This window comes from Cotesia glomerata, linkage group LG4 (genome assembly GCF_020080835.1).
Source record: "Cotesia glomerata isolate CgM1 linkage group LG4, MPM_Cglom_v2.3, whole genome shotgun sequence".
Classification (NCBI taxonomy): Eukaryota; Metazoa; Arthropoda; class Insecta; order Hymenoptera; family Braconidae; genus Cotesia; species Cotesia glomerata.
Genome location: NC_058161.1, coordinates 9,380,047 through 9,407,370, shown reverse-complemented (window position 1 = coordinate 9,407,370; position 27,324 = coordinate 9,380,047). Strand labels below are relative to the sequence as shown.

General features: G+C 34.9%; 2 protein-coding genes across 2 annotated transcripts; one reads left to right on the top strand and one right to left on the bottom strand.

Annotated features, from left to right (window-relative positions):
* Positions 1–858: 858 nt before the first annotated feature.
* On the bottom strand, positions 859–6,406 carry LOC123263762 (ras-related protein Rap-2a-like). Its single transcript, XM_044726737.1, has 5 exons — positions 6,154–6,406; positions 3,673–3,836; positions 2,309–2,400; positions 1,412–1,604; positions 859–1,142 (listed from the first exon to the last, which is right to left on the bottom strand). The coding sequence occupies exons 1-5, from the start codon at positions 6,366–6,368 to the stop codon at positions 907–909; spliced, it is 900 nt and encodes a 299-aa protein (XP_044582672.1). The 5' UTR covers positions 6,369–6,406; the 3' UTR covers positions 859–906.
* Positions 6,407–16,815: 10,409 nt separating this feature from the next.
* On the top strand, positions 16,816–24,801 carry LOC123263027. Its single transcript, XM_044725541.1, has 2 exons — positions 16,816–17,049; positions 24,139–24,801. Exon 2 carries the CDS (start codon positions 24,139–24,141, stop codon positions 24,799–24,801), a length of 663 nt encoding a protein of 220 aa, XP_044581476.1. The 5' UTR covers positions 16,816–17,049.
* The last annotated feature ends 2,523 nt before the right edge of the window (positions 24,802–27,324 follow it).

Genomic DNA, 27,324 nt, shown 5'->3' with positions numbered 1-27,324 from the left:
ACATGTCAACAAACGAGAGCATTGCTAGTATAAAATAAAAGCAAAAAAAATTTGCGTAATAGTAAATACATGTTTAACTTTAAAATACTCAGAAAATAAATAAATAAATTAATTAATGATTAACTCGATTTTTTAAATTTAATATTTATTTTTATCATATATTTTATTAATAATACTTTAATGTATTTTGATTTACTGCTAAGCTATCTGTGAATTCATTAACAAATGATACTTATCCATTTTCGATATTTGATCTGTATTTCAGTGGTGAATGCGACTCATTGATTATAATGCAAAGTAATTATTTTAGTTATTTTAGTTAATAATAATAACATATTAGCTAATTTTAGTTGATATAATAAATTCAATCCTATGAATCATTTGATTTAAATAAATTTGATCCTTTTACGGAAAGGCAGTATAAATCAACTCAGTAGTAGTGAGTTTTTGCTTATCTTATATTCATTAGTAATTATATCTTATTTATATTATCATATAATATAATTAATCGAGGGTAAATATTTATCTTTTTTTTTTTTATTCTACTTCTAAAAGAATTTATTTACTTTTTTTTCTCGTAGAATTTTTATTGGTATTCTCACACTCGTATATTTTTTAAATAATTTACTTTAACATATATAGTATATGAATATATAAACTAATCTTTTAAGTCGGTCACACATACATAGAGATTAAAATTGAACTAGCTATAAATTGTCGATCAATTCTATAATTAAAATTTCTTTTTGCATTCACTCAATATGATTACGATGCAAAAAAAGTTATTTTTTAATCTCATCACAAAATAATAAAATAAGGTATAAAAATCAATAAATATATCAATGAAAATAACAATTACAATAACGGCACAAAAAAAAAAGAAATTGATAAATAAAAATAATGAAATCATAAAGTAAACAAATTTTCGCAACTTTTAGTTTTTCTTTTAAAACCTAATAGATGTTTGAGAATTCTCCTTCGATGTTTACTTCTTCTGCGTCTTGTTACTTGATCTCGATTTCGCTGTGGATTCAATTTGATTTGGGCCAATATTCCAACGAGCAATTCATCAACGTGATGAGCGAGCCCGGAAGACGTTTCGATGAACTTGCAACCGCAGCTATTGGCGAGTCTTCTCCCAACTATATTCCAATTCAATGATTAATCAATAGTTGTAAAGTTGAATAGAATATAATAGAACAAAAAAATAAGAATACGAGGAAGACATCTATTACTTATGTAACAAGTAGTTAAATGACATATCAATATTGGTTTAGTTTCTAATTAACTAACCTATTCGAAAAATTTATTTGATTATGAGTTAACGATGCAATTGCTAATAATCAGCGTAGTAAATACTTATATTTATACTTGTTTTAGATATAAATTATTTTTATGATTAAATTCTTACCAAGAGCCGAAACCTCGCGCTTTCTTTCGAGGTCGACCTTGTTACCAACAAGAATAACACCGTGAGTGGCCATGTAGTCACTTTTCCACAAATAAAGAAGAATTTCTTCAGCTACTTTGAAGCTCTGTCGATCCACCACTGAGTACACTACGACGTAGACGTCTGGGTTATACGTTGCGCAAAAGCTTTCAACCTTAAAAAAAAAAAATAATATATAAAAAACATTTAGTTAGAGGTATTCATTATATTTTATATTGTATTTTTTTACAATTTTTTCAATATGATTTATATTTCCGAATATTGTATTTTTCATTTTTTTTTGTTGATGCTTTATATTTTTTCTCTAAGGTGTTTGGTTAAAAGCAAACTTTTGTGCTATCGGCAGCTAATGCCAATTACAGAGTTAAAGGATGCTTGCATTATTTTGCGTGGGCTTTCGGATAATGTTGATTCACTAGATACCTATATCCGTTCTGACAATGTGCATTCAAGCTACTTACAGATCGTACGTGTAATTCAAATGACAGGTATGTGCTCATTTGCTCATTTCAAACTTTGTTAATTATGACTTATAATTGTAATTATTTTGAAAATTAAGTTTACTGTATCAAGGTTACAGAAATGATACTGGAAATGTCAGAGAAGACAAATAAGTTTTAAGTGTTAATAGCTACAACTTAAATATTTCTTCTTCTCAATCAAACAAGTTCTTGGATATGCTTGCAGCTTTTTGAATTACTTGTTAAATAGTTTTAATAAAATAAATAAATTACAATTTAATGTCAATAATTTGATCAAGTTTATATATATTCCGCAATTAATTTTATAACCAATCATTAAATTTAATTACATTACTGCTATAGGTAATAATAGCTCTCTTAATCTTGATAAACTTACAGCCATTTCAGATGTCGGATGGTCAACAATCTCTAGCTCAGCTTCTTGGCCGTCAATCATTACCGACACACTTTTTTGTCCATACTCGTCGTCTGGAATTAGAAATAGAGGAACATTTATTTGATGAACAGATTAATTGGAGGAGATAACAAGGGCGCTGAAATAACAGTCTATTTATAAGCTCAAATGTGAGACTTGGAGAAAACAAAAAAAACAATCTTTATATCAGAGAAATTGGCTTATTAGAACACTTCGAAGTACAATTACGATCTCCATATGATTTTTTTATTATGATTACATTTCAAAGAATTAATAAATTAGTGATGGAGTTAAATGCTTAATTAAAGTATGTTGCTGAAGATTCACAAGATGTAGATAAATTTTATGTGTATAAATTTATCAATACATATAAATTTAATTAAAAGGAAATACAAAAAAGGATTAATAATGATAATAAATAATTAATTTTAAATCAATCTATATAATTATTTTAAAATGTAGAGAGACCTACAAAATGTCTGAATAAAGGATGATAGGAAAAAATATAAAGATTATGTTTGATTCCAGGTAAATTTAATTTTACGATAGGTATTGTGTGAAGTCAATAGAAATGGAAATGTAGGAAGAAAAGAATATACGTATATGTATAATATAAAAAAATTTAATATGTATGGTGGGTTCTGATATAGAGTTAGAACACTTAAATCCGCCACGAGACGAAAAGTACAAAAGATCAAGTGTATGGAAAATTCACTAGGTACTTTCATGCTGATACTCGCTTTTATGTACACACCATTTTATTCTAAGATTTTTATAAGTTTATTTTGAGTGTACCGGAAATTTACGATTTTCTCTTGTTGAGCTTTTCAAAAATTCTAAGCAAACTTTGGTTTTTTTGTTATGATTAATTCAATATTCTCAGTGATATAAAAAGATTGTGGTGAAGATATAAAAAATTAGGGGTGATAAAAAATAGATAAAAGGTATAATAATAAAATAATGAATAAATATATATTTATACAGAAGAGAGTTGAATAAAATAGGGAAGCATTTTTGTGAGCTTTTTTATACTCATAATTTTATACTTTATGTTTAAAAAAAATGTATTATACATTTGTCATTGTTTTAAAAAAGTTCTTTGTTAATCAATTCTAGACGCTTATTTTGCGGCTTATAATAATACAGGATTTTGATGAATTTCATAATATTTTTCTTGCAATTATAATTAATTTTCTATGTTGGGTGGCTTGTAAAATCAGTAAGGTGAAAAAGATAATGAAAAGTTTTCTCTAAATATTATACGTTGTAGTAGATTAAATAAAATTTAATGAAACAATAACAACATTAAAAAAATTGGCAGTTACCTAAAGAAGCGTCGTAGGCGCAAATGTATTCGCTGGTAGTAAATTGAACAGTGAGGGCTGTCTTGCCAACTCCTGCGGCGCCAAGCATCCCTACTTTGTAAGTGGCCACTCGTCCTGAGTTCTCAGCATCCTCGCTCTCAATACACGAGTGCTGTGACGCTGAACTGCAAGATAAAAAAATTATAAATGACGACGCATTTTTTTTACGGATTAAATTATTCGATAAATTGTGGAGAAATTTCAACAATAATAAAAGAAAAATACTAAAGTAAAATAAATCATGTAAATGGGGTTATCATTTAAAGGTTTGAAATGGGAACGTTGTAGAACGAGAAGAAGAAGAAGAACAGAGAGGAAAATTTAAAGAGCGTAACAGTATGAATTACGAGAATCAAATAGTATGTTGCGCTGAAATGATCCAGAAAATTAAGCGATTTTAGTCTATCACAAGACATTTTTATTAAACTTTTTTTATTTCGTTTTATTTGTTTGACGTATAGTACGGAGTGAAAGATATTTTGTCAAGACAATCTCCCATGTGAATTTATCTCACGTCATTTAACTAAAAAAGAAAAATGCTTTTGCTATGAACCAAGACGAATAAAGTACAGGAGTTTATAGTGTAAAGGGGAATGAAAAAATGTAACCGAGTAGAAGAGGAATGATAACCCTGATATATGTTGAATCTACTTTATACTAGTCTTCAGCTTCAATGTTAGATCATTTTCTATCCAGTTGGGCAAAACACAAAGAAAGATAATAAAATAAGCATTATTAAAAAGGTATACGATTCAAGATTTACGATTTAACAGAGTTACGTCAGACGATTTTTAAAAAAGAAACAATTTTATTGAGTAATAAAAAGTTTTTAAAGTAAGGAAATCAATTATTGGCATTTTATTTTATTTTATTTTAATATTTTATTAACTAACGGACTTGAACTTGACAAGATCTAACGCATAGAATTTATTTTCACGAAAGTCTACTATAGAGACCGGTTAAAAAAATATAGTTGATTGACATGGATAAAAGCGGTATTTTTATTCCAAATACGTAGTGTAATTGGTAAATCTACATTTAACTTTACTAAATTCCATTTGATTCGAAAACATGGTAATTGAAATAACTTCACTTGAGGGATTTCGCAACAGATATAATGGTATTTAAGCTTTAACAGAAATATATCAGAGATGAAGCTTTGGAAAATGGAAATAGATGGTTTACTTTAAATAACGATTTATTTTATGATATTAATATTTTTCTTGGAAAAAAAATTTTTCAAGATCTATAAAGATTTAAAAAACTTTTTTCTTGAAAATTTGTAATTTTTGTTGCAATAAAAATTTACTTTAACCTTTATAGTTATTTTTTTATCGATAACAATTGATTGAAAAATGAAAAAAAAATTTGACTACTCAGTTATTGATAACATAAATTCAAAATTAGTTATTATTTACTTTTTCAAATGAAAATAAGTTCAAAATTATCAATTCAAAGCTCAACTTAGTCTCAAACTTCGTTAATTACGATCGTTTTTTGAATAATTTTTCTTCTCACACCAAAAGCCTTTGTCTAAAGCTAATTTTACATTATTAAAGAGCGTACTAAGTTTATTATCCAGTATACATTTAGAATATTAATCATGTACAACAACGCTATTTGAAAGGAAAAAAAATTTTTAAATATTTATTAGTGCAAATTACTCGGATATTTTTCCTTTCGTTATAGTATAATGTTAAATTACGTAGATGAAAGCAAGGATTCCCGAGAGTCATACGGCTTCAGACACGTATACTCTCCGTGGTTCACTCGAGATCAGAATTCCGGTGAATTATTCAGTCATTCCAATGTCAATAGCATTTAACAGTACAATTTCATTCTAAAATAAAAGCTCAATTATTTATTAAAATCTTTAATTTAAGTATCAAATTTAATCATTTTTTATGAACTAAAAAACGAAACAAATATCAATATTTCTAGACCCCAATCACATATAATTTTATTTATAAGCTTGATGCGCATAATTTTTTCATTCTAAAATTTTTATCCCGGATCAATACGTTTTTTTTTTAAATCCTATAAATATATATGAGCTATTCCAGAAGAATTGGTTATAACTTATAACTTATGGAGTAAATTTAAACTATTAAGTACTCTATTTTTGATTTTATTCTGTCTTTATGATTTTTATTACTAAAAAATAAAATTTAACTATCAACTAAATTTTTTATTTATTACTCAGTTAAATATTTTATTAACAATTAAGCAATTACGTGAGAATAAACAATTTGTGTAGGACGTAGGTACGCATAAAAAATTCCATATTTATGGTATTATGATTTAATTATAATTTTTCATTTATATAAAATAAAACGAATGGATTTCTTTGTAAGATACAGCATCTATCCTCAATATCTAGCTGTAAGAATAAAAATAATGGAGATGAAGATTATTTTTCAGGATTCTGATATAATAACATACCTGAGTAGTCGAGCATCTCTAGTGCTGCTACAGCTTGTTCCAGAAGACGTGACGCTGTTGATACTCCGACTACGACGGCTTTTAAGAGAGTCACCAAGATTGAACACACCGTTTGCTGTTATAGAGAAAGATCTTAGTCGGTAGTACTCCACCCCATCTTCGACTTCACTGTCTTCACATCCGGCAATTCCAGCTCGTTTAGTTTCCGCTAGCATAGGCTATTCAAAGTTTAAAGGAAAATCATTATGTCATCAATCTAATAATTTAACATTTTATCTATAAAATAAAAGTATATAAGTATTACACAATATAAAATATAATAATAATAATAATAATAATAATACTGATAATAATAAATTTTTATATCTCAACGTATCCATGCACATTTTGAGTTCACATTCTCTAATATAATGTGTTCTGCACATAATACAATATTACGTGATACAACTGTACGTACTAACATGTATATATTTTTTGACCTAGGAAAGAATCAAGATACATGTTTTGAAGAATTCTCTTGTGGATATCAACTTTAACTGTGTCAAGTGCCAGTATCTAACTTTTATATTAATGGATCGCTACGTTGTAATGAGTTTTATGGTTATTATATGTGTAAATATGAATATATATATAAATTTAACAACTAAAAATGTGATATTACAACTTTCTTTAATTCTTTATTACTCAAGTTTTACTTTAATATGTATAAATGTGCTTCTGAAAATACTATTTATCCACTTTATGGTATGAGTACATTTTTTTATGTCTCTTTGAAATTCTTTTTATCTTTAAAATACACCAAGAAAAATTAGAAGGAATCGTTCTTCTAATAGAGAAAATACTTTTTATCTTCTTTTTTAGTAGATTTCATAAAAATCTAATTATTGTATTTGTTCTTATGAAGGAAATTTTCAAAAATTTTACTATTTTCTGGTTCAGCTCGTCGCGCTGGTTTAGCAAACACATATGGTTCAAAATTTTATACATATATGTATAGAAAGAAGAGTTTAGGAACGGCAGCAATTTAAAATTTTCAAAAATTTTTAATCCATACTTTTACTGCTTTGTTTCCAAACAACGATTATTGAAGGCAATAATTTATTTAATTTATTTAAAATGTATGTGAAAGCTTATGGAATAACCTTTATTTTCCAGATCTTCATGAATTTATAGGATAGAAATTTTCCATATTTTTCATAAAATTCGGCTGTTGCAGTCATTTCGAAGATTTTACTAGTTTTAAGAAACGAAGAGAGATCTACTTCCCTTTCGGCTGTCGAATAGCCTTTTTTAAAATTCAAATCAGTTATTTATTCATTTAGCAGTTACCGATTTGAAAATTACAGAAAATTAGTTTAAATTGATTATGTTAAAAATTATGAAAGACAAGAAAAAAATTTTTTTTTGTAGTACTTGATGCTTAAAATTTTTTATTTTAAGATATTTCAACAAGAACTTTTATAGAGGTCAGAGGATGTTCATAATTTTTCTTATTTTCCCTTCTTCGATTTTTGCTGCGGTATTTAGCTTGAAAGGAAAGAAGATTCTTTTGTCTTTGATCATTGATAATTTAACAACTAATGACTGCAGATGAAATCAGAGGCTGGTTATTAAACGAAAATAAATCTTTTCCAAGAAACTACTGGAATTTTCAAAGAAAAAAAAATTAGGACGACGGTTGACCCTAAAGGCCATCCCTGCAACTTCCCGCTCATTTTGTACTTAAGCGCTCAAAATTACACATTACGTTTTTGAGCTCTTCGAGCTCAAAAATATGATTATTGTGTCATTTTGAGCTCTCCGAGCTCAAAACTCTAATAGCAGTTTAATAAAACACAACTTTTTGAATTTTCAAACCGCAATGACTTTTGAATGAATGAACCGATTTTCACGCAGTTGGCAGCATTCGACGCAGTTTTTGAAGCCTCATAAAGAATCATTGAGTATGAATTGATCGAACTAGGAATTTCGGAGTGATTCCGAAAAAACACTTTTTTCGGTTTTCTTTCGACAACGATAACTCACGAACGAATCAACCAATTTTGACCGGTCTGGCGGCGATCGACGTGGCTTTTTGATGTCAAGAGCTGATTAGTTTTTGGAATCGATCGGTAGAGCCGTTTAAAAGTTATTCCAAAAGAACCACTTTTGAAAAAAATTTTTTTTTGTAGTTTTTTTGGGATTTCTTAAAATCTACCGGTCCGAATCGTTCTAAAGTATATTCAAAATCTAAGTTTGGTCAAGCCCTTTTAAATGGCGTCAACCGCGAAGAAATCGGTCAAGCCGTTCAAAAGTTATAAAAGGGTCACATACATACATACATACATACACACATATACACACACACGCGCACACACACACATACATACAGACATACGGACGTCATCGCGGCAACATTCGGGGAAGCTTCTTAGGACCTCAAAACGTCGAGATATGATGAGAACTCGATTTTCTAAAAACGGGGTAAAACCAATAACTTCCCGATTTTTGAAAATTTTCAATTTTCTTAGCGGGAAGTTAAAAATTTCTGTATTTTAAGCAGAATAGTTAAAATTTTTTTATGATGTCTAAAGTACTCAACGATTTTTTTACTATAATAGATATTTGTTCAGATAAAATATGAGAAAATAGAGAGAAACAGTTTAATTACAGTCTAGATTAAACGCGATGTTTCATAAGGTCTTCAAATTTCGCAGAGTGCTTTCGACAGTTTTCTGCAATGTTTTAGACAGTTTTCAAATTTCTTATTTCTGAATTCCACCTAAACTATATTAAACTAAGATTATTATTAAATAATAAAGTTCAGTAGAAACATCAGCTACCTAGTTCGCATTATTTAAATTTATTGTTTTAGTTACCGCGGCACTTGAGACAATTCATTTAAAGTTTGAATTTTTAAGTAGATGCTTATGGCTTTGCATACAATTAAAAGTAATAAAACAGAGTTGAGAGTTGCAAATTTATTGCATTGTTCTACTAAATATCCGATATATTTTTAAATTCAACTCTCAAAAATTTTTAACGTAAACTTCTTGAGTAGTATCAAAGCTTGTATAGTAGTTGATGTTTAATGTTAATATATATCTGAAATATTATAGTGATGAAAACGGTCAAGTTTTAAATGTTAATGTTAGTTATTTTCCGGAACATATACTTGTAGATAATTTAAAAACTAAATAAATAAATGTTTTATTTTAAATAATACTTGTAATGTGTGAGTGCTACGGTCTATGGCCGAGATAATTTGAGACGTTGAAATGGAGTTTGAAGGCAAAGTCCTTAGTGGGAAACGCGATAGTTATGAAAGAATTACCTTTCATCCTGTAAATTATAGCCACCTCGGAAAATTACAAGCGGTTTCAGTTTCAACGTGTAACATTCACGATGCTCATGCGTGATAAATTTAAGATTTAATGTTCCTTAAAATTCATAAGTTATAATGCAGAATAATGTTGGATTTGGTAATTCACGAGCAATATTTATTGTAAATATAAATGTATAATCAAATTATTTATTTTAAGATTAAAAATGATATATATTAACTCAATGTCGAGAAAATGAAAAACTCAATATTTTTGTTTTCTCTTTTAATTCTACAATTACGATAGATTTGACGAATAACAAAAACAAACAAATTGATGTAATAATTCAATCATAGAATTAAGCTTTTATTTTCATAGTAAAAATGAGTTTTCATTATTAATTAGATTTACATTAAAATTTTTTAACATTTGCAGTTTATATAAAAGAAGAAAAAAGCGAAGTATACTCAGCAAACAAGAAAATAAGGTTGAATATTTTAAACTAAATTTGTACTGAATTATTAATATTTATTTATGTTTCATAAAAAGGTACAATTTTATTTTTACTTCCCTTTGGGAAAATTTTTTTTTTTCGTTAATTCGGTCCTCAAGGGATTAAAATAACATAATGTGGTTATAAAATGAAATGACTCTTTTGATACGAAAACAAACATAAATATGAAAAATAAAAAATTCTCATGAATTATATTATACTAGAAGTAATAAGAATTCAAATGAACACATGTATTTAATCTTTTTGACCCTAGCATTAATAATGCATCAGAAATTAAAATTCATGTCATTACCAATTTTTACTGTTTTCACATTAAGTTAATATAAAAATATTTCCATCTATTTCCTGACATTTTCAGTTGAAAAAATAATATTACTGGCATAAAATTAAATTTTCAGTTTAAAATAAAAAGCATACACTATTTTCAATGTTTTAATTTTTTAATAATTATAAAAAGTTATACACATTTCGATTTTCTAAGTCTTTTTTCTTTAAGTGAAAACTTTCAATTGAAATGCTTCTTTTAACTTTCTAGCCATAAAAGATAACAAAAAAATGAGAAATAAATTATAAAATGAGATTAAATTCAAGTGAGTCTAAAGAACACAAATATTAAACTTTATAAAAAAAATAATTCTTGTTAAGAGTTAACAATAACTTATTATCTGTAGTGGTTTTTATACTTTTAAATATGAAAAAGTTTCGTTGTATCTAATTTATTCAACAGTTAACACTACTGTAATAATTCACACAAAATTTATTCAAATAGCCAATTACTTTTTTTTCTCAAAGAGAACAAAAATCTTAACATTTTCCATTTATTTAAATGTTTATCTTTTTTTATATGTTACTGTGAACTCACTCGGCATGGATTGCAATGTAAAATGAGTGAAAAATAAGAGAAAAAGATTTTGACAGCAACAGATGGTGTTAAAGATTGAGCAGAATACAAATTTATTGAAGATTGAGGATTTTCAAGACTTTAATGTGTGAACCAGGTTGACAAAGAGTCGCAATATAGCACGGCTTTCAATAAGCTATTTACTGTACACGAAATTACACAAGAAGCTACACAATGAGGTGTAGGTGCAGAAGAAGACAACTTTATGACCATGAGAAACTTCGGACCATAGAAATCGATCTTTGGTGATCTATACATCACACAAGTAACTGAACTACAAGCTATGTACTATACAAAGTTCTAGGCAAATACATGTCTTCATGTTCTGTGTAGTTCTCTTCTACTATACACTATTGTATTGCCTACACGTAACATAGCTGGTTAACATTAACACGTGATGATAATAACACTGATAACATTAATTATCTTTTTTCAGATACACGACAAGTGCCAACTATGTTCGAGCTTAATCTCGTGGCCTGATTTTCCCCCAGTTTTTTAGGATTTTAAAAGCTATTCTTTTCTTCCTATTTGAGGAAACGTGAGAAATTAAAAAAAAAAAAAAAGTGAACAAAAAGATTACGATCGCGATTGTTTATGAAAGATTATTGAAACGTCTGCGTTTTTTTTTTTTTTTTCATCCAATCAGACAACCTCTTGAGCTTAAGTAAAAATAATAAATGAAAAAGCTTATTGATAAGTCCTTCTGATAATTAATTCTATAAATTAAACTTAACTATAACTTTTCACGTAATGTATATAACTATCTAACTACATAACTGTGTATATACGTTTATTTTTAGAACGTCGTTGTCCGTTTTATCCTCTCTTTATTTATCGAGTTGAAGAAATAAAAAAGTCGAACTCACTCAAAGGATTTTCATCTAGACATTGAATTTATTCCTCCAGCAATACCATTACTCTGTTTGTTTTTATTTAATATTGATTTTTTTTAATTATTATTATTTTGGAATTCTGACGCTGCCTTTTTTTTTATTGTATGCTGATTGGCTCTATTATCCCGAGTAAAAACAGAATTCCGCCGCACCACCGCTGCACTACAGCCGTAACAATTTTGATTATTTTACAAGTGCCGCATCACCGTCGCACCAGCGCCGTGACAAGTAAAGAAATTTCTATTCGCCGCACTACCGCCGCACCACAGCTGTGACGCGCCCGAGTAAAAATAAAATTATTATTTTTTACGAAAAAATAATAAATTTCGTTCGACCGCCGCACCACCGCTGCACCACCGCCGCACCATACCGCTGTTTGGTGATATATACATTGAAATAAAATATTTGTTGATCATTCAAATAACTAAACTAAATTTTTTTAGTTAACTATGGCTTGCAGCGCAGTTGGCAATGTTCGAGACTTCCATGCAGACGATCCAGGTTGGAAACCCATCACGGTTAAATTTTTAAAATTCTTTCAGAGTATTTCGATAGGCATGCCGCTTCTATGCAACCCGAGGACGAAATTAAAAATCTACATCAACAATACGACTAAAAATATCAATAATTTCGCGGTGCGTTGGCCTGATTTAAAAAAATTTTTTCTTTTTTTAATATTAGGCATTTGATTAAAAGGAGGTTGATCAATAGGTCTTACATTAAGATTTCTAGTCGCATTATTTATTAATTAATTATTGCGTGATAAATTAATTATTATACCATTTTTTGTGAAATTGTAGGTATGATTTAGCATTGGTGCGGCGGTGGTGCAGCGGTGGTGCGGCGATGCTAGGGGGAGTAAATTTTTATCGTGCGGCGTAATAGTCCGCCAAACGGCGGTAGTGCAGCGGTGGTGCAGTGGTCGAACAAAATTTATTATTTTTCCGTAAAAAAATAATAATTTCATTTTTACTCGGGATGTCAATTCAAATTTCAGTATTTTTTTCATTGCCATTTTTCTCTTGGCGTTTTATGATATGTGTAATTTGTCGGAATTATCAATAAAATTGCACGCATTATTTTTCTTTTCAGTTAATAAAAAGTTTATTTTATATTTTTATGGTAGTATAAACATGTATTATAGAAATTTATGTACAAGTAAAACAAAATGAAACGATATAAACTTTATAAATTGATGATGAAATAATCTATATAATTAAATGAATAAGAAGAATTTTTTCTCTAGATTATGTATAAGATAAAATTAGTTTTTTTGTTTAATTAAGTATCATTGGAATGCTCTTGATTTAAATTTATGACTTTTTACGATTTTTATTTTTTTTATTCAATTTTTGGGGAAGTTTGAATAGTTTGTTGATTTTATCTCATCACGATTTTATTAAATTATTAGTAATTGATTCTGTCTTAGTAACATTATTTTTTATATTTATTTCGAAAGTATCCAAATTATATATATTGTGATTAAAAATATCGAAAATTCATTAAGCTAAAGTTTTTATAATCATAATTCGTAATCTCGATAATCTTATGTTGACTGCAGGTTATTAGTAAGTATAATTAATTAATTATTAGAACCACAATATTACTATTTAAAATTAATACTTATGCAAAATATTTTTATGAAGATTTTTTTCGTTAAAATTCAAATATTGATTGTTTCTTTTCAGTACAAATTTATGTTTTTATTTCTTATTCTTTTCAAATTGTATTTGTAAAACAGAAAAAAATCATTTTTGAGAATGCTGATTTCAGCAGAGAATGAGAAATTTCTCTTTTAAAAACAATTAAATTTATTTTCAGTCGGTGAAAGTCGAAAGGAAAAAAATTTAGAATAATAAAAATAAAGCTCTGTTGATATTCAAATTGAACAAACTGAAATCCGCGAATATTTAAATTTGCGAATAAATAACAAGTGCTTTCGAAATTCGAGGAAGGCTTATGGCACGTCGATCTAAAATGAATAACAAGTTTGTCACTACAAGATTGTCGACCTCTTTTCTTCGTTCATATCCTCTTCATAAAACTTTTTTTATATTAACCACTTTGTCTTCTTTGCTTGTGTCAGCGCATGTGTCACTCTTATCTCAAGTAAAGCTACGAAATTTATATATACGTATAAATATATGCATTGAATCCTTATGTATATCGACGTAAAAATTTTCGAACAGAAAATCTATTCGCTTATATTATTAGAAGTCTTTCTAAATTATTGTATTTTTGTTATTGTATTGCTTGTTATTCAGATTGATGTATTATACATCAAATATCCAATAGCGTCAATATATATTTAAGCGAAATAAAACAATTGTCCGTTTCCATTTTATTCAATCGTTGAAATTGGCTCTTTTTATCATTCTCAACTAGTATATTTATATTTGTCTTCAGGAAATAAAAATAAATGAAAAACAAAAAGCAAATGAATAAATTGTTATTACGGCGAAAAACGTATCTCTGTGGTCACATCTATAGCATGTCATTTTTTATGCTACTGATAGCAAAGAGTATGTTTGCACTGTGTTCTTTTTGGCTAATGGATTGAAAGAGAAAAATATTGTAAAATAAAATAGTTCACTGGTTATTTGAATTTTGAAGTTTTTTCTTAATTTTTTTTCAAGCTTTACAACTTATGATAAGTTGTTGAAAGAGAAAAAAAATTTCTTCAACAATTTATATTAATTGATTCAATAAATTAACTAATTTCATGATATTTTATTAAAAATGTTCGTTATAATCCGACTTTAGAGATCAATTAATAATAAATTTATAAACCATAACTAAAAATTATTAAAAAAATTAGGAAATTGGTTGACCCCCAAGGCCATTTCTGCAACTTCCCGCTAATTCCATATAACTAAGCGCTTAAAATTGCACGTATGACATTTTTGAGCTCTTCGAGCATACATACAAGAACTATTGCGGGAATAGTCAGGGAAGCTTCCTAGGACCTCAAAACGTCGAGATCTGATGAAAACTCGATTTTCGAAAAACAAGGTAATACCAATAACTTCCCGATTTTCGAAAATTTTCAATTTTCTTAGCGGGAAGTTAAAAATCTATCTAAACTGTTTTGAATGAAAAATGACAAAAACAAATAGAAATATTACATTTTCATAAATAATTTAATTTGAAAGAGGGTTGAAAAGGAGAACAAGATGGAAATTATGCAGTTTTTAAATGCAAATACTGGTGATTTATTACTTCATTCAAACCTAAAAAAATAAGACAAATGTTGGAATAAAATATAAAAAATGTCTACTGAAATATATATCATTTAATACTTTCAACAAATTATCAAAACTAAAATTTTCTAAAAGTTAAACACTATTTCAAAAAATAAATAAATATGTTCGTCTTCAATATTTTTATTCATAATAGTGTCTCTGGAAAATAAGGAAAAGAGACTTTTCAAACTCAAGTAGTGTGATCTCTTCAAAATTTTAAATATACAATACTAACTTTTTTCATATTTCTTCTTAGTTCTTTACTTAGTTGTTTTATTTTGATTAAATTCTATAAGTTTCATGCTTTTTATTTATTAATATATTCACAGTCAATAATTTTGTGACGTTACGGAAGGTTTTAAAGTCTCGTCGTGAAGAACGAGTGCTCTAGCTCGCCGTCTCCAGGCTCGGGATGGGGATAATAACACAAATTCCAAATATAAGGTTAATTTATTCATCAAATCTCATAAAAATAATAAGAGGTAATAATCAAATCCAATTCGTTATTGCCATCCAAGATACAATATTCAATACACTATAAACAATAAACAATACGTATTATCTTAACCCCAAAATCTACTTTACACATTTACAAATACTCTTGACAAGCCGTAACCTACTTGCAGCCTACTGGGGACTTCGCGTCGCGTCCGCGGATCTATCTAAACTCTCCCGTTCCTTCTATCAATCAAGAGAGGCTCGGTTGTCCAAATATAGAGATACCGGGATTTGTCAAGTACCTCGACACCCAGCCGTATCTCCCCCTAGGTGTTCCGACGGAGAGTACTTCCCCGTCCAGGTGTCGCCAACCTCCTAGCTAGTATTCCCAAAATTCGTTTCGAGAATGACAGGTCGTGTACCACAACCAGTGTTCCCAGAAACTTTTGCTTGTCTGATCGACACAGTGCCGTCAAATTATCGGATCTTCTGAAAAATTATCGTACACACAAAAAAAAATTTTAAACTTGAGTTTTTGACTAAATTTACATAGTTCAAATTTTTTTATGCCAAAATATTTTCATTTAAAATTCGGACATAAATTTACTCTTGAAAAATATTTACAAAAAAAATGTTTCTTCATGAAATGAAATCAAATAAAAAATATAATCAATTTTATATATTGTAACAGGCCGCTTTTAGCGCCACCTGTTAAGACGTTTGTTTATTATTTATTTTCTTTTTATGATAATTTTATTTTGAATTTAAATTTTAAAAGAAAATTTAAATTGGGCTCTTAAATTTATTTAATGTCCGTTGATTGAATTCGCCGCGACCGAGTCGCCCTCGCGTGGGAAAAAATTTGACCGAAGCTCGATTGCGTTCGAAACAAAATTTATTGCGAATAGGAATTTAATTTAGCGAATAAGTTAGTTAAGTATTGTATTATTGAGAATGGTACTACCGGCCACAAACCCGCGAAGAGAGACCAACGAGGATCGACGACGTGGATCATCTGCAAGATTATCAACGACGGGCGGATGTCTATCTCGGGAACGAGCAACTGTTCCAGCCAATATATCACTCAATAAACGTCGATATTGGTAAATTGGACTTGCGGCGCCATCTCTGGAGTTCAAAGCTAACGACGGACCCAGAAAGGGGGAAGAGACGAGGAATGCGACATGTGCTAATTTTTCCTTCTTCCACGTTTTCCACTTGCCACGTGCGGATGTAATTTCGATTCGGAGGATTTTTGTTGGTTATTTTTTTAATATTGTCTGATTTTTGAGATTTATTAGAACGACTATCGTGAAATTTCTCGCGTTTGCAATCTATTGTGTTTAGCTGCGAATTTGTTTGCCAAAAATTTATTACGGCATTACGACGATAATTGGCTGTCGCCAATTATTTATTTAATCGAAGCGATCTATTACGACGTTTTTTTGTTGGGTGATCGCTGGTTGACGTGTGCAAGTGACGAACAAAATCACCCCGTATCTTTGCCGAGGAGGTTCATTGTCCGAGATAGTTCGACGTGGAAGCCGAGTACGACCTGGTGTGGCCAATCGACGGACGGGATTAAGCGACGTCTTCGACCAGGGTGAGTGCCACGGGTTTCGTAAATAAATAGCTCGTGGGATTTATATTCATCAAGTAATATTTTTTTTTTATTAAATTTGTCGATGAGGAATTTCAAGGTTGTGTTGACTCAGCCAGTAACCGAGTAATCCCACGAGGTATTTCGGTACCGCCATTGTTGTTATTTTTTTTGTGTACTGATGTATGAAAGTTACAATTAATACTGTTATTATCATTTTTTTTTGTAATTTCGACGTTTACTCCCGGGATAATCGACGAGGTCGATTATCCATTGATCGAGCTTCGGATTCGTGCTGAATAATTAATTTAACTATTATTTAACTGCGGTGAATGAATTTTTGTTTATTATTATTAGTACCAAAAATTCGGCGAAATTTTAGAAAGTAAAATTTAAAATTAATTATGATGAATTAGTTATTTGACTGCTATAAATTTGAACCGAGTGAATTTTATAAATTTTTTTGTGTTAATTTACTGAACGTAATTGAATTGAGCGACGATTTATGAACAAGTCATTTTTTTTTTTGGGTTAGTTAATAACAACTGACTTGAGCGACGATTTATATTTAACTATTTCAATTAATTGTTATTAATTGAATTTCAAGGACGTTCTTTTATTATTATTATTAGTATTATTTAATTAGGGGATTTCAATTAATTTAAGTGAAGATTCAATTTTTTTGGTTATTTAGTTAATCAATTGCGATTGAGTGAATTGCGGGGAGCTTTATTTTGTTGCTGTCGTTAACTGACTAAATTAACTGAGTGAGCGACGACAAAATTATTTTTTGAGATTGTTTGAGTGAAATTTGCCGGAGTATTTTGTTTATGAAACCGTTGAAGTTTGCTTTTCGGCGAAACTGCGTATCGACGGCGTATCGACGAGATCGTCGACGATTATTATTATTTTTTTCGCGTTTAATTCTTGTATTTTGTTAATTTTGAACAACTATTTGAATTTATTGTCAATAAATTGATAATTTATTTTTTTTTAATTAATTGCGAATTAATGCGAATAGCCCGAATACTTTCCTCGTTCCTCTATAATTAAGTCGTACCCTTGAGGCCCGCCACCCGACGAAAGGAGTCCCGAACCGGAGTAGCCGGACATCGACGTGATTGGAGCAAGGCTCCTGGCGCCCAACAACAGGTAAAGCAGGTAGGCCAGATTATTTATTTCGGGCTTCGTTCTCGCTAACGCACGAGTACGAAATTACCCGTTATATAATTTGGCGCCCAACGTGGGGGCACACAAAGGGCAAATTACGACGCGTTATAATTAAATTAGAACGTAGGTTAGTTAATCGGCGAAATGAGCGATAGTCGCGAAGGAATTGTCCCGAATGATGGGGTGGGAGACGAGTCTCTGGTGACATGGGATCAAATCGTAAATGATTCCACGCAACAGGGTAATCAGGAGAACGCGAATGGACGAACGAATCCCGGGGATTCCCGAAATTGACGACCACGACGAGTACTACAGTACATACAAGTAGTCCGACGCATATGGTGTCTCAACTTATTACAGTGACGACGACTAGTGCCAATGTATTCGGCCCACCATCGCCACCTAGACGTCGTATTCGGGTACCTCCGAATGCCATTGATGAGAATGAGACATACGAGTGGTATCTGAGGCGCAGGGGGGAGTTAAGTGCGGAACGGCTGCGGCTGGAGACGATTCAGCGTAATATGGCTGATCAGCTCGCGCAGCTGGCAATCCGTGAGGGTATAATTCAGGACGAACTAGCCGCGATAGAAGGACGCCATGAATCGATGGGAGGATCCAGCGGATCAAGCGGGCAGTATGATTGGATCGCGGATGCGTCACCTCTGCAGGTGCAGGAAATCCTCGTGACGATGAATGCCAACCCGATAGGGAGCGCTGCGGTGATCCGCGACCGACTACATCGGTGTTTGCGTCTGAGGCGGTTTCCGAACACTGTCTGGACACACGAGGACCAGGCAATACCAGACAGACAGGTTCTGAACGCGTTTGAGCGAGAGCAACGACGTCCATCGAGGATGATGCCTTGCTCGACCGCAATGACAGGTTGTTCGACAGCGAACAACATGATTCCGCTGTCGACCACTATAACGGCGACGACCGCGAGCAATACGACGACGACCTGGACGACATTAGCCCCAGGAGCAATACATGTGGACGTCAATGGACGTACCACATACATGACGCAGCACGGGATTAACAATCAACGCCCGAGAATGACATCATTGCCGATAGTGCGTCCAATTCCGAGTCCTAGGCGACGAAATCGTCTAAATGAGGGACTTCTGCGACCTACTGCGAATTCGACACATTTGCCGGCACATAACGTGACTTTTGCACCAGAGGTGGCACCACTGGGTGCGAATTCACCTCAGCATCCACACAGTGAGCTCTGTGTGCTGTCTGGAATGGGTGGAGGACCACATTATCAACCCGCGATGTATGAGAGAGTGTCGAAATGGAATTTGAAGTTTTCCGGTTTAGGTAGCGCGCGCGTTGAATAATGTTTGAATCGGTTGGATGAATGTTTGACGACGTGTGGTATGACAGATGCGGATGCATTGGCAGTATTACCGTTATTGCTATCAGATGTGGCCAAAACGTGGTGGTCACACATGAAACGTCGTGTTACGTCGTATTCTCAATTCAGATCCGAGTTGCGTCGACGTTTTGGAGAGCCATCAGTTGGATGCAGGATTAAATGGGAAGTTATCACGCGTACTCAAGGGAAGCTTGAGATGGGGTTAGACTTCCTAGACGCCGTGATCGCGCTGTGGTCGCGAGTAGACGATCCATTGCCGTTGAAGGATCAATTGGACTTTGCATACAATGGTTTACGCCCGGAATACCACCAGAAGTTCGAGCGGTACGATTTTAACAACTTCGAAGAGTTGTATGAGCACGTACGAGCGGTCGATATTCCCCGCAATCGTATTCAACGACGCGAGCCAGTACCCGTGGAACAGAGCGTCGTTCCAGAGTACGCCTACCAACCTGACAAGTACGAATCTAAGCGACGTACTGTTGGTCAGGTTGCTGCTGTATCGAACTCCTCCCAAGATGCGAAGAAAAATAAGAAGAAGCAGAATAAGTCGAACAATGCTGATCAGTCAGATGATCAGGTTGTTGCGATAAACTCGCAAGAGACGACGAACGCAAACCGAGGGCCGCCCTCAAGGCCTCCAAACAACAATGGAGCTCAGCGAGGTTACAGGGCCCCTCGAATGGCCGATCAAGCCCGAAGCAGGGTAAACCCAAGACGCCGGTATGTCGTGATCTTTGGGGCAAATGTTTTAATTGCTTCTCGACGGATCACGGATGGCGTAATTGTCCCGAGGCAAGACAAGAGAAGTTCTGTTTCGGTTGTGGAACGCGAACCGAACCAACGCCTGGATGCACGTGCTGCATGGTGTTCTTCGAGTACAACAGGCCGGAAAACGACGTCGGGAATCAGTAAGGACGGGTCCAGAACTGATTTCCCGCGACGTAAATGGGCCGATGATTGATGTGGAAGTCAACATGTCGAACGAGTCGCTGCCAGACATCTTTAACATTGACATTGAGCCTTGCGGGCCCGTGAACCAGTCCTCGGATGCTGGTTCCTCACCTGGATGTGACGTGAGAATACCGACGATAACTGAGGAAGACCTTTTGCGGCAGCGCCATCGCTGTGGCGTCTGTGGCGCAGAAGGCAACTTATGGCGATGTTTGGGGTGCAAGAATGCGTTTTACTGTTCGCGTGAGCATCAAGAAGCGGATTGGCCGATCCACCAGTGGATCTGCGTGCCGATTGATGACCGTGAGCGAATTTTTCTTGAATTAGCCGAGGAAGTATGTCCTATGCAGTCTGAGGGCGACGATGTAAGACCCTTTATAGATGTTAGGATAGGCGAAAGGGAAATTAAGGCTTTATTAGATACCGGTTCGACGATGACGTGCGTCAGAGAAGTTGACGAGTTGAATTGGGTCTATGGGTGCGGTGCTCGAGTGAGACCAGCACCTCGAAACTCAGCAGCAGTTGCTGATGGTTCGATGATGTCAGTGCAATCGCTGATCACGCTGCCACTTGCGATTAACGACGAAATCATGCCGATTGAGGTTCGTGTCATCCCGAAGTTGAAGTACGAGATGATACTAGGCATGGATGCGATAATTGCTTTTGGTATTTGCTACGACGGGGGTTCGGAGCGATGGTGGACTCGACGCGAGGGCCAGATATACGATTGGAACGCGAAAGATTACCTCATCGATGAGGAAATAGCGGCCATAGTTGAGATAACCCCGGATCAGCAGTCAGCGTTGGATGAATTGCTGGCACGACGATTGCCTAACGTGAATTATACAGGAGAAACGACGTTTACGAATCTGATGACCCATGAAATCGACGTGCAGGGTCATGAACCGATTCGACAGCGGAACTATCCGACTTCTCCGATCATTGAGGCAGAAATGTGCCGGCAAGTAGACGATCTACTTGCGGCGGGTATAATTGAGCCTTCGACGAGTGCTTGGTGCAATCCAGTCATCATGGTAAAGAAATCGACAGGCGAGTATCGAATGTGCCTGGATTTCCGACGATTAAATGCCGTTTCGAAGCCATGTGCGTATCCATTGCCGCTGATGACATGGATCTTGGACCAATTGAGTGGTGCGAAGTTTATTTCGAAGATAGATTTGAAACATGCGTACCACCAGGTGAAACTCGACCCTGCAAGTCGAGAGTATACGGCGTTTTGCGTACCCGGAAGGGGTATGTTCCAGTATGTAGGCATGCCGTTTGGCCTTGCTGGAGCGCCGCCGCACTTCCAACGTCTAATTGATAAAATGTTGGGACAAAGACGTGGTTTGAAGGTATTTGGGTACCTTGACGACCTGATTATCGTCACCGAGACGTTTGAGGAGCACTTAGAAGTGCTTGATGAAGTATTCGACGGTCTAAAAGCTGCGAATCTGAAGATAAATGCTGACAAATGTGAGTTCTGTACGAATGAGGTTCGTTATTTAGGCTACCGCGTAAATGAGAAGGGTTTATTAGTAGACCAAGAGCGTATAAAACCGATATTCGAGTTCCCGAGGCCGACGACGTTGAAGAAAATGCGACGATTTTTAGGAATGGCCTCGTGGTATCGACGTTTTATACCTGATTTTGCGACGATAGCCGAGCCATTGACGCGTTTAACGAGTAAGAAGGTCAGATGGACCTGGACCGTGGATCAAGAGACGGCTTTTGAAGCGTTGAAACTAGCATTGGCAACAGCACCAGTGCTGGCGTGTCCTGATTACTCAAAGACGTTCGTGTTGCAGACTGACGCGAGCGCAACTGGTCTTGGAGCTGTTTTGACCCAAGAACATGAAGATGGTGAGCGAGTTGTAGCATACGCGAGTCGCGTCATGAATAAAGCCGAGCGGAATTACTCAGCGACTGAGCGCGAATGCCTCGCAGTTCTCTGGGCATGTGAGCATTTTCGACGATATCTTGAAGGATATCGATTTAAAGTTATTACTGATCACAGCAGTCTTCGTTGGCTGCGTGATCTAAAAAGTAAGACGCCGAGATTGAGTCGATGGGCGATGCGTTTAGCCGAGTACCAGTTTCCGATCGAGTATCGAAAGGGTTCATTGAACGACGTTCCTGATGCGTTATCACGAATGTTTGAACCAGACGAACTGGAAAATTGCGATGACATCATGGCAATTGACGAATTGCCTGAGCAGGCTGACGAAATACCTGCTGCTGAAGTAGTTGACGATTGGTACTCGCGACGAAAACGCGACGTATTAGCTTTTCCGACGAAATTCAAGGACTGGCGTGTCGAGGAGGAACGTTTGTATCGACATATGCCGAATTCTCTTGTATCGAGCGTCGTTGAGGACTTGGATGCCTGGAAGTTAGTTCCACCGAAGGCCGCACATCAGGGAATCATCGAAGAAAACCATGATCCACCTGATGCAGGTCATTTAGGCATTGAGAAGACGGTATCACGTATTAAAGTCGATTATTATTGGCCAGGACTGGAAGAAGACGTCCGACGTTACATTGCTGAGTGCGATGTTTGCCAAACGTCGAAAGTGTCGCAACAACCAGCTGCTGGGCTGATGTGTCGACGGATTGTGAACACACCATGGACAGTGGTTGCTATCGATTGCATGGAATTTCCGCTTAGTCATGCAAAATGTAAATACATGGTGGTGTTCCAAGATTTATTTACGAAGTGGATCGAAGTATGCCCTATTAAGAAGGCTGATGGCCCGACGATAATTCGAGAGTTTGACAAACTCATCGTTCATCGTTTCCGATGTCCTGAAGTGATCTTGACTGATAACGGCACAGAGTTTGTGAATAAGCTGGTAGATGAGGTAGCAAAAGCTTATGGTATTCATCATTCTCGCACACCGCCGTATCACGCGCAAGCGAATCCCGTCGAGCGCGTAAATCGCGTTTTGAAGACAATGATCATCTCCTTTGTCGAGTTGGATCACCGAGCGTGGGACGAACACGTCCATGAGTTTAGGCATGCGTATAACACCGCTGTACATAGTTCGTTACATGTTTCCCCAGCGATGTTGAATTACGGGTGGCAACCGCGTGCGCCGAAATACTATCGAAAGTTGATCGAAGGTGCGACGGACATTCCGTGTCCTGATACTGCGGCGTGGTTAGACCGAATTGGGCGTTTAATGCAGTTACACGACTTAGTTGCACATAATTTAGGTCGAAGTTTTGAGCGACAAGCAAGATATTATAATCGTCATCACCGAGATGAACGATTTGCGGTAGGAGACGTTGTAAGGGTGCGACAGCACACACTGTCACGCGGAGTTGATCGTTTTTCGTCGAAGCTGGCGCGTAAATACTCGCAGGAGACGTATGTAGTTTCGAAAGTAATTTCACCGGTTGTTTATGAGTTAGTGAGCGAGAATAATCGTCCAGCGGGACGACAACATGTCAAAGCGTTGCGTTTAGTTGAGCGTGCGCTCGAGAACGACGAGATCGACGAATAACCGAAGCTCGAATCCCCTTAATTTAGTTAACTGTTGTTCAAGCATGTAATTGTTGGTTTGGGGTGTGTGTGTGAATTTCAGATGGCGAATAACGACGAAATCCAACGTCGCGTGCTGGCACGTCTACGCGCTGAGAACCAGAGCCTGTTCGACGAACTGCTGGAAAGAGAAGAGCGTACAATGCGCGCTGAGCGATGCCGCATTGTTGCGCTCCCGACGACACGACGAATGCGCCTGGGATGGTATCAGCGTTATCTGCTGTCCATCCAGATTCCAATGGCGCCGATCGCCGTGGGCTGGCGGTGTCCAACGTGCCGACGACCGACGTACGCAGCACAAGCGTGCGTGAGAGGAGCTGACGCGATCCTGGCGTCCCACCTGACGCTTGTCGAACGAGTGCGCCGAGCGGAAGCAACGTTGGAGGAGTTGCTGCCGTTGGCGGAGCGGTTGAATCGTGCACTCGCGTTTGTGCAACGTAACCCACCGCGGACGTTACTCCCAAAAATTCCGAGAGCCCGAGCGTTAGAGAACGCTCGAGTTCTTGCCCGGGAGCTGCGAGCCAACCCCACTGTGCCATCGCGGAGCCGAGCTGGATGCTGGAACTGCGGGATGCCGCACAACATGGTGATGTGTCCCCACCCTCGAGGCACGTTCTGCCAACGCTGCGGAGAGATCGGCGTTTACTTCGAGGAGCGCCGCCGGTGCCAGCCCGAGTGCCCAATCGACGGTCCCCGACGCCATTAGATGACACTACTGTACAGACGACGTCTGTTTGTTTGTTTTTTTTTTACTTGAGTTTTTTTGTGTGTACTTTATTATTTTTTTTTAGTATTTATTATTTATCTGAAGTTTTTTTTTGGTATGAGTTTGTAATAACCTTTTTGATCGTCGAGGAGATGACTGATATGCGCCAAAGGCGCTGACTGAATACGCCGAATGGCGATAGTGTTGCACGTGCCGCTAAGCGGAGTAATTTAATAAATAAAAACTTGTTTATTTTGGAATTGGACGGAAATTGATTTTGGTTATATTGCTGGTGATGGGTAGTTTAGGTTGCTGTTGGTTCCGAAGGTAGTTGTGTTGGTCCAAGCGGTACCTAGATGAAACCATGGGCTCCTGGTCGACGGCTGGGGGGAGGTGTTGTAACAGGCCGCTTTTAGCGCCACCTGTTAAGACGTTTGTTTATTATTTATTTTCTTTTTATGATAATTTTATTTTGAATTTAAATTTTAAAAGAAAATTTAAATTGGGCTCTTAAATTTATTTAATGTCCGTTGATTGAATTCGCCGCGACCGAGTCGCCCTCGCGTGGGAAAAAATTTGACCGAAGCTCGATTGCGTTCGAAACAAAATTTATTGCGAATAGGAATTTAATTTAGCGAATAAGTTAGTTAAGTATTGTATTATTGAGAATGGTACTACCGGCCACAAACCCGCGAAGAGAGACCAACGAGGATCGACGACGTGGATCATCTGCAAGATTATCAACGACGGGCGGATGTCTATCTCGGGAACGAGCAACTGTTCCAGCCAATATATCACTCAATAAACGTCGATATTGGTAAATTGGACTTGCGGCGCCATCTCTGGAGTTCAAAGCTAACGACGGACCCAGAAAGGGGGAAGAGACGAGGAATGCGACATGTGCTAATTTTTCCTTCTTCCACGTTTTCCACTTGCCACGTGCGGATGTAATTTCGATTCGGAGGATTTTTGTTGGTTATTTTTTTTTAATATTGTCTGATTTTGAGATTTATTAGAACGACTATCGTGAAATTTCTCGCGTTTGAAATCTATTGTGTTTAGCTGCGAATTTGTTTGCCAAAAATTTATTACGGCATTACGACGATAATTGGCTGTCGCCAATTATTTATTTAATCGAAGCGATCTATTACGACGTTTTTTTGTTGGGTGATCGCTGGTTGACGTGTGCAAGTGACGAACAAAATCACCCCGTATCTTTGCCGAGGAGGTTCATTGTCCGAGATAGTTCGACGTGGAAGCCGAGTACGACCTGGTGTGGCCAATCGACGGACGGGATTAAGCGACGTCTTCGACCAGGGTGAGTGCCACGGGTTTCGTAAATAAATAGCTCGTGGGATTTATATTCATCAAGTAATATTTTTTTTTTATTAAATTTGTCGATGAGGAATTTCAAGGTTGTGTTGACTCAGCCAGTAACCGAGTAATCCCACGAGGTATTTCGGTACCGCCATTGTTGTTATTTTTTTTTGTGTACTGATGTATGAAAGTTACAATTAATACTGTTATTATCATTTTTTTTTGTAATTTCGACGTTTACTCCCGGGATAATCGACGAGGTCGATTATCCATTGATCGAGCTTCGGATTCGTGCTGAATAATTAATTTAACTATTATTTAACTGCGGTGAATGAATTTTTTTTGTTTATTATTATTAGTACCAAAAATTCGGCGAAATTTTAGAAAGTAAAATTTAAAATTAATTATGATGAATTAGTTATTTGACTGCTATAAATTTGAACCGAGTGAATTTTATAAATTTTTTTGTGTTAATTTACTGAACGTAATTGAATTGAGCGACGATTTATGAACAAGTCATTTTTTTTTTTTGGGTTAGTTAATAACAACTGACTTGAGCGACGATTTATATTTAACTATTTCAATTAATTGTTATTAATTGAATTTCAAGGACGTTCTTTTATTATTATTATTAGTATTATTTAATTAGGGGATTTCAATTAATTTAAGTGAAGATTCAATTTTTTTGGTTATTTAGTTAATCAATTGCGATTGAGTGAATTGCGGGGAGCTTTATTTTGTTGCTGTCGTTAACTGACTAAATTAACTGAGTGAGCGACGACAAAATTATTTTTTGAGATTGTTTGAGTGAAATTTGCCGGAGTATTTTGTTTATGAAACCGTTGAAGTTTGCTTTTCGGCGAAACTGCGTATCGACGGCGTATCGACGAGATCGTCGACGATTATTATTATTTTTTTCGCGTTTAATTCTTGTATTTTGTTAATTTTGAACAACTATTTGAATTTATTGTCAATAAATTGATAATTTAATTTTTTTAATTAATTGCGAATTAATGCGAATAGCCCGAATACTTTCCTCGTTCCTCTATAATTAAGTCGTACCCTTGAGGCCCGCCACCCGACGAAAGGAGTCCCGAACCGGAGTAGCCGGACATCGACGTGATTGGAGCAAGGCTCCTGGCGCCCAACAACAGGTAAAGCAGGTAGGCCAGATTATTTATTTCGGGCTTCGTTCTCGCTAACGCA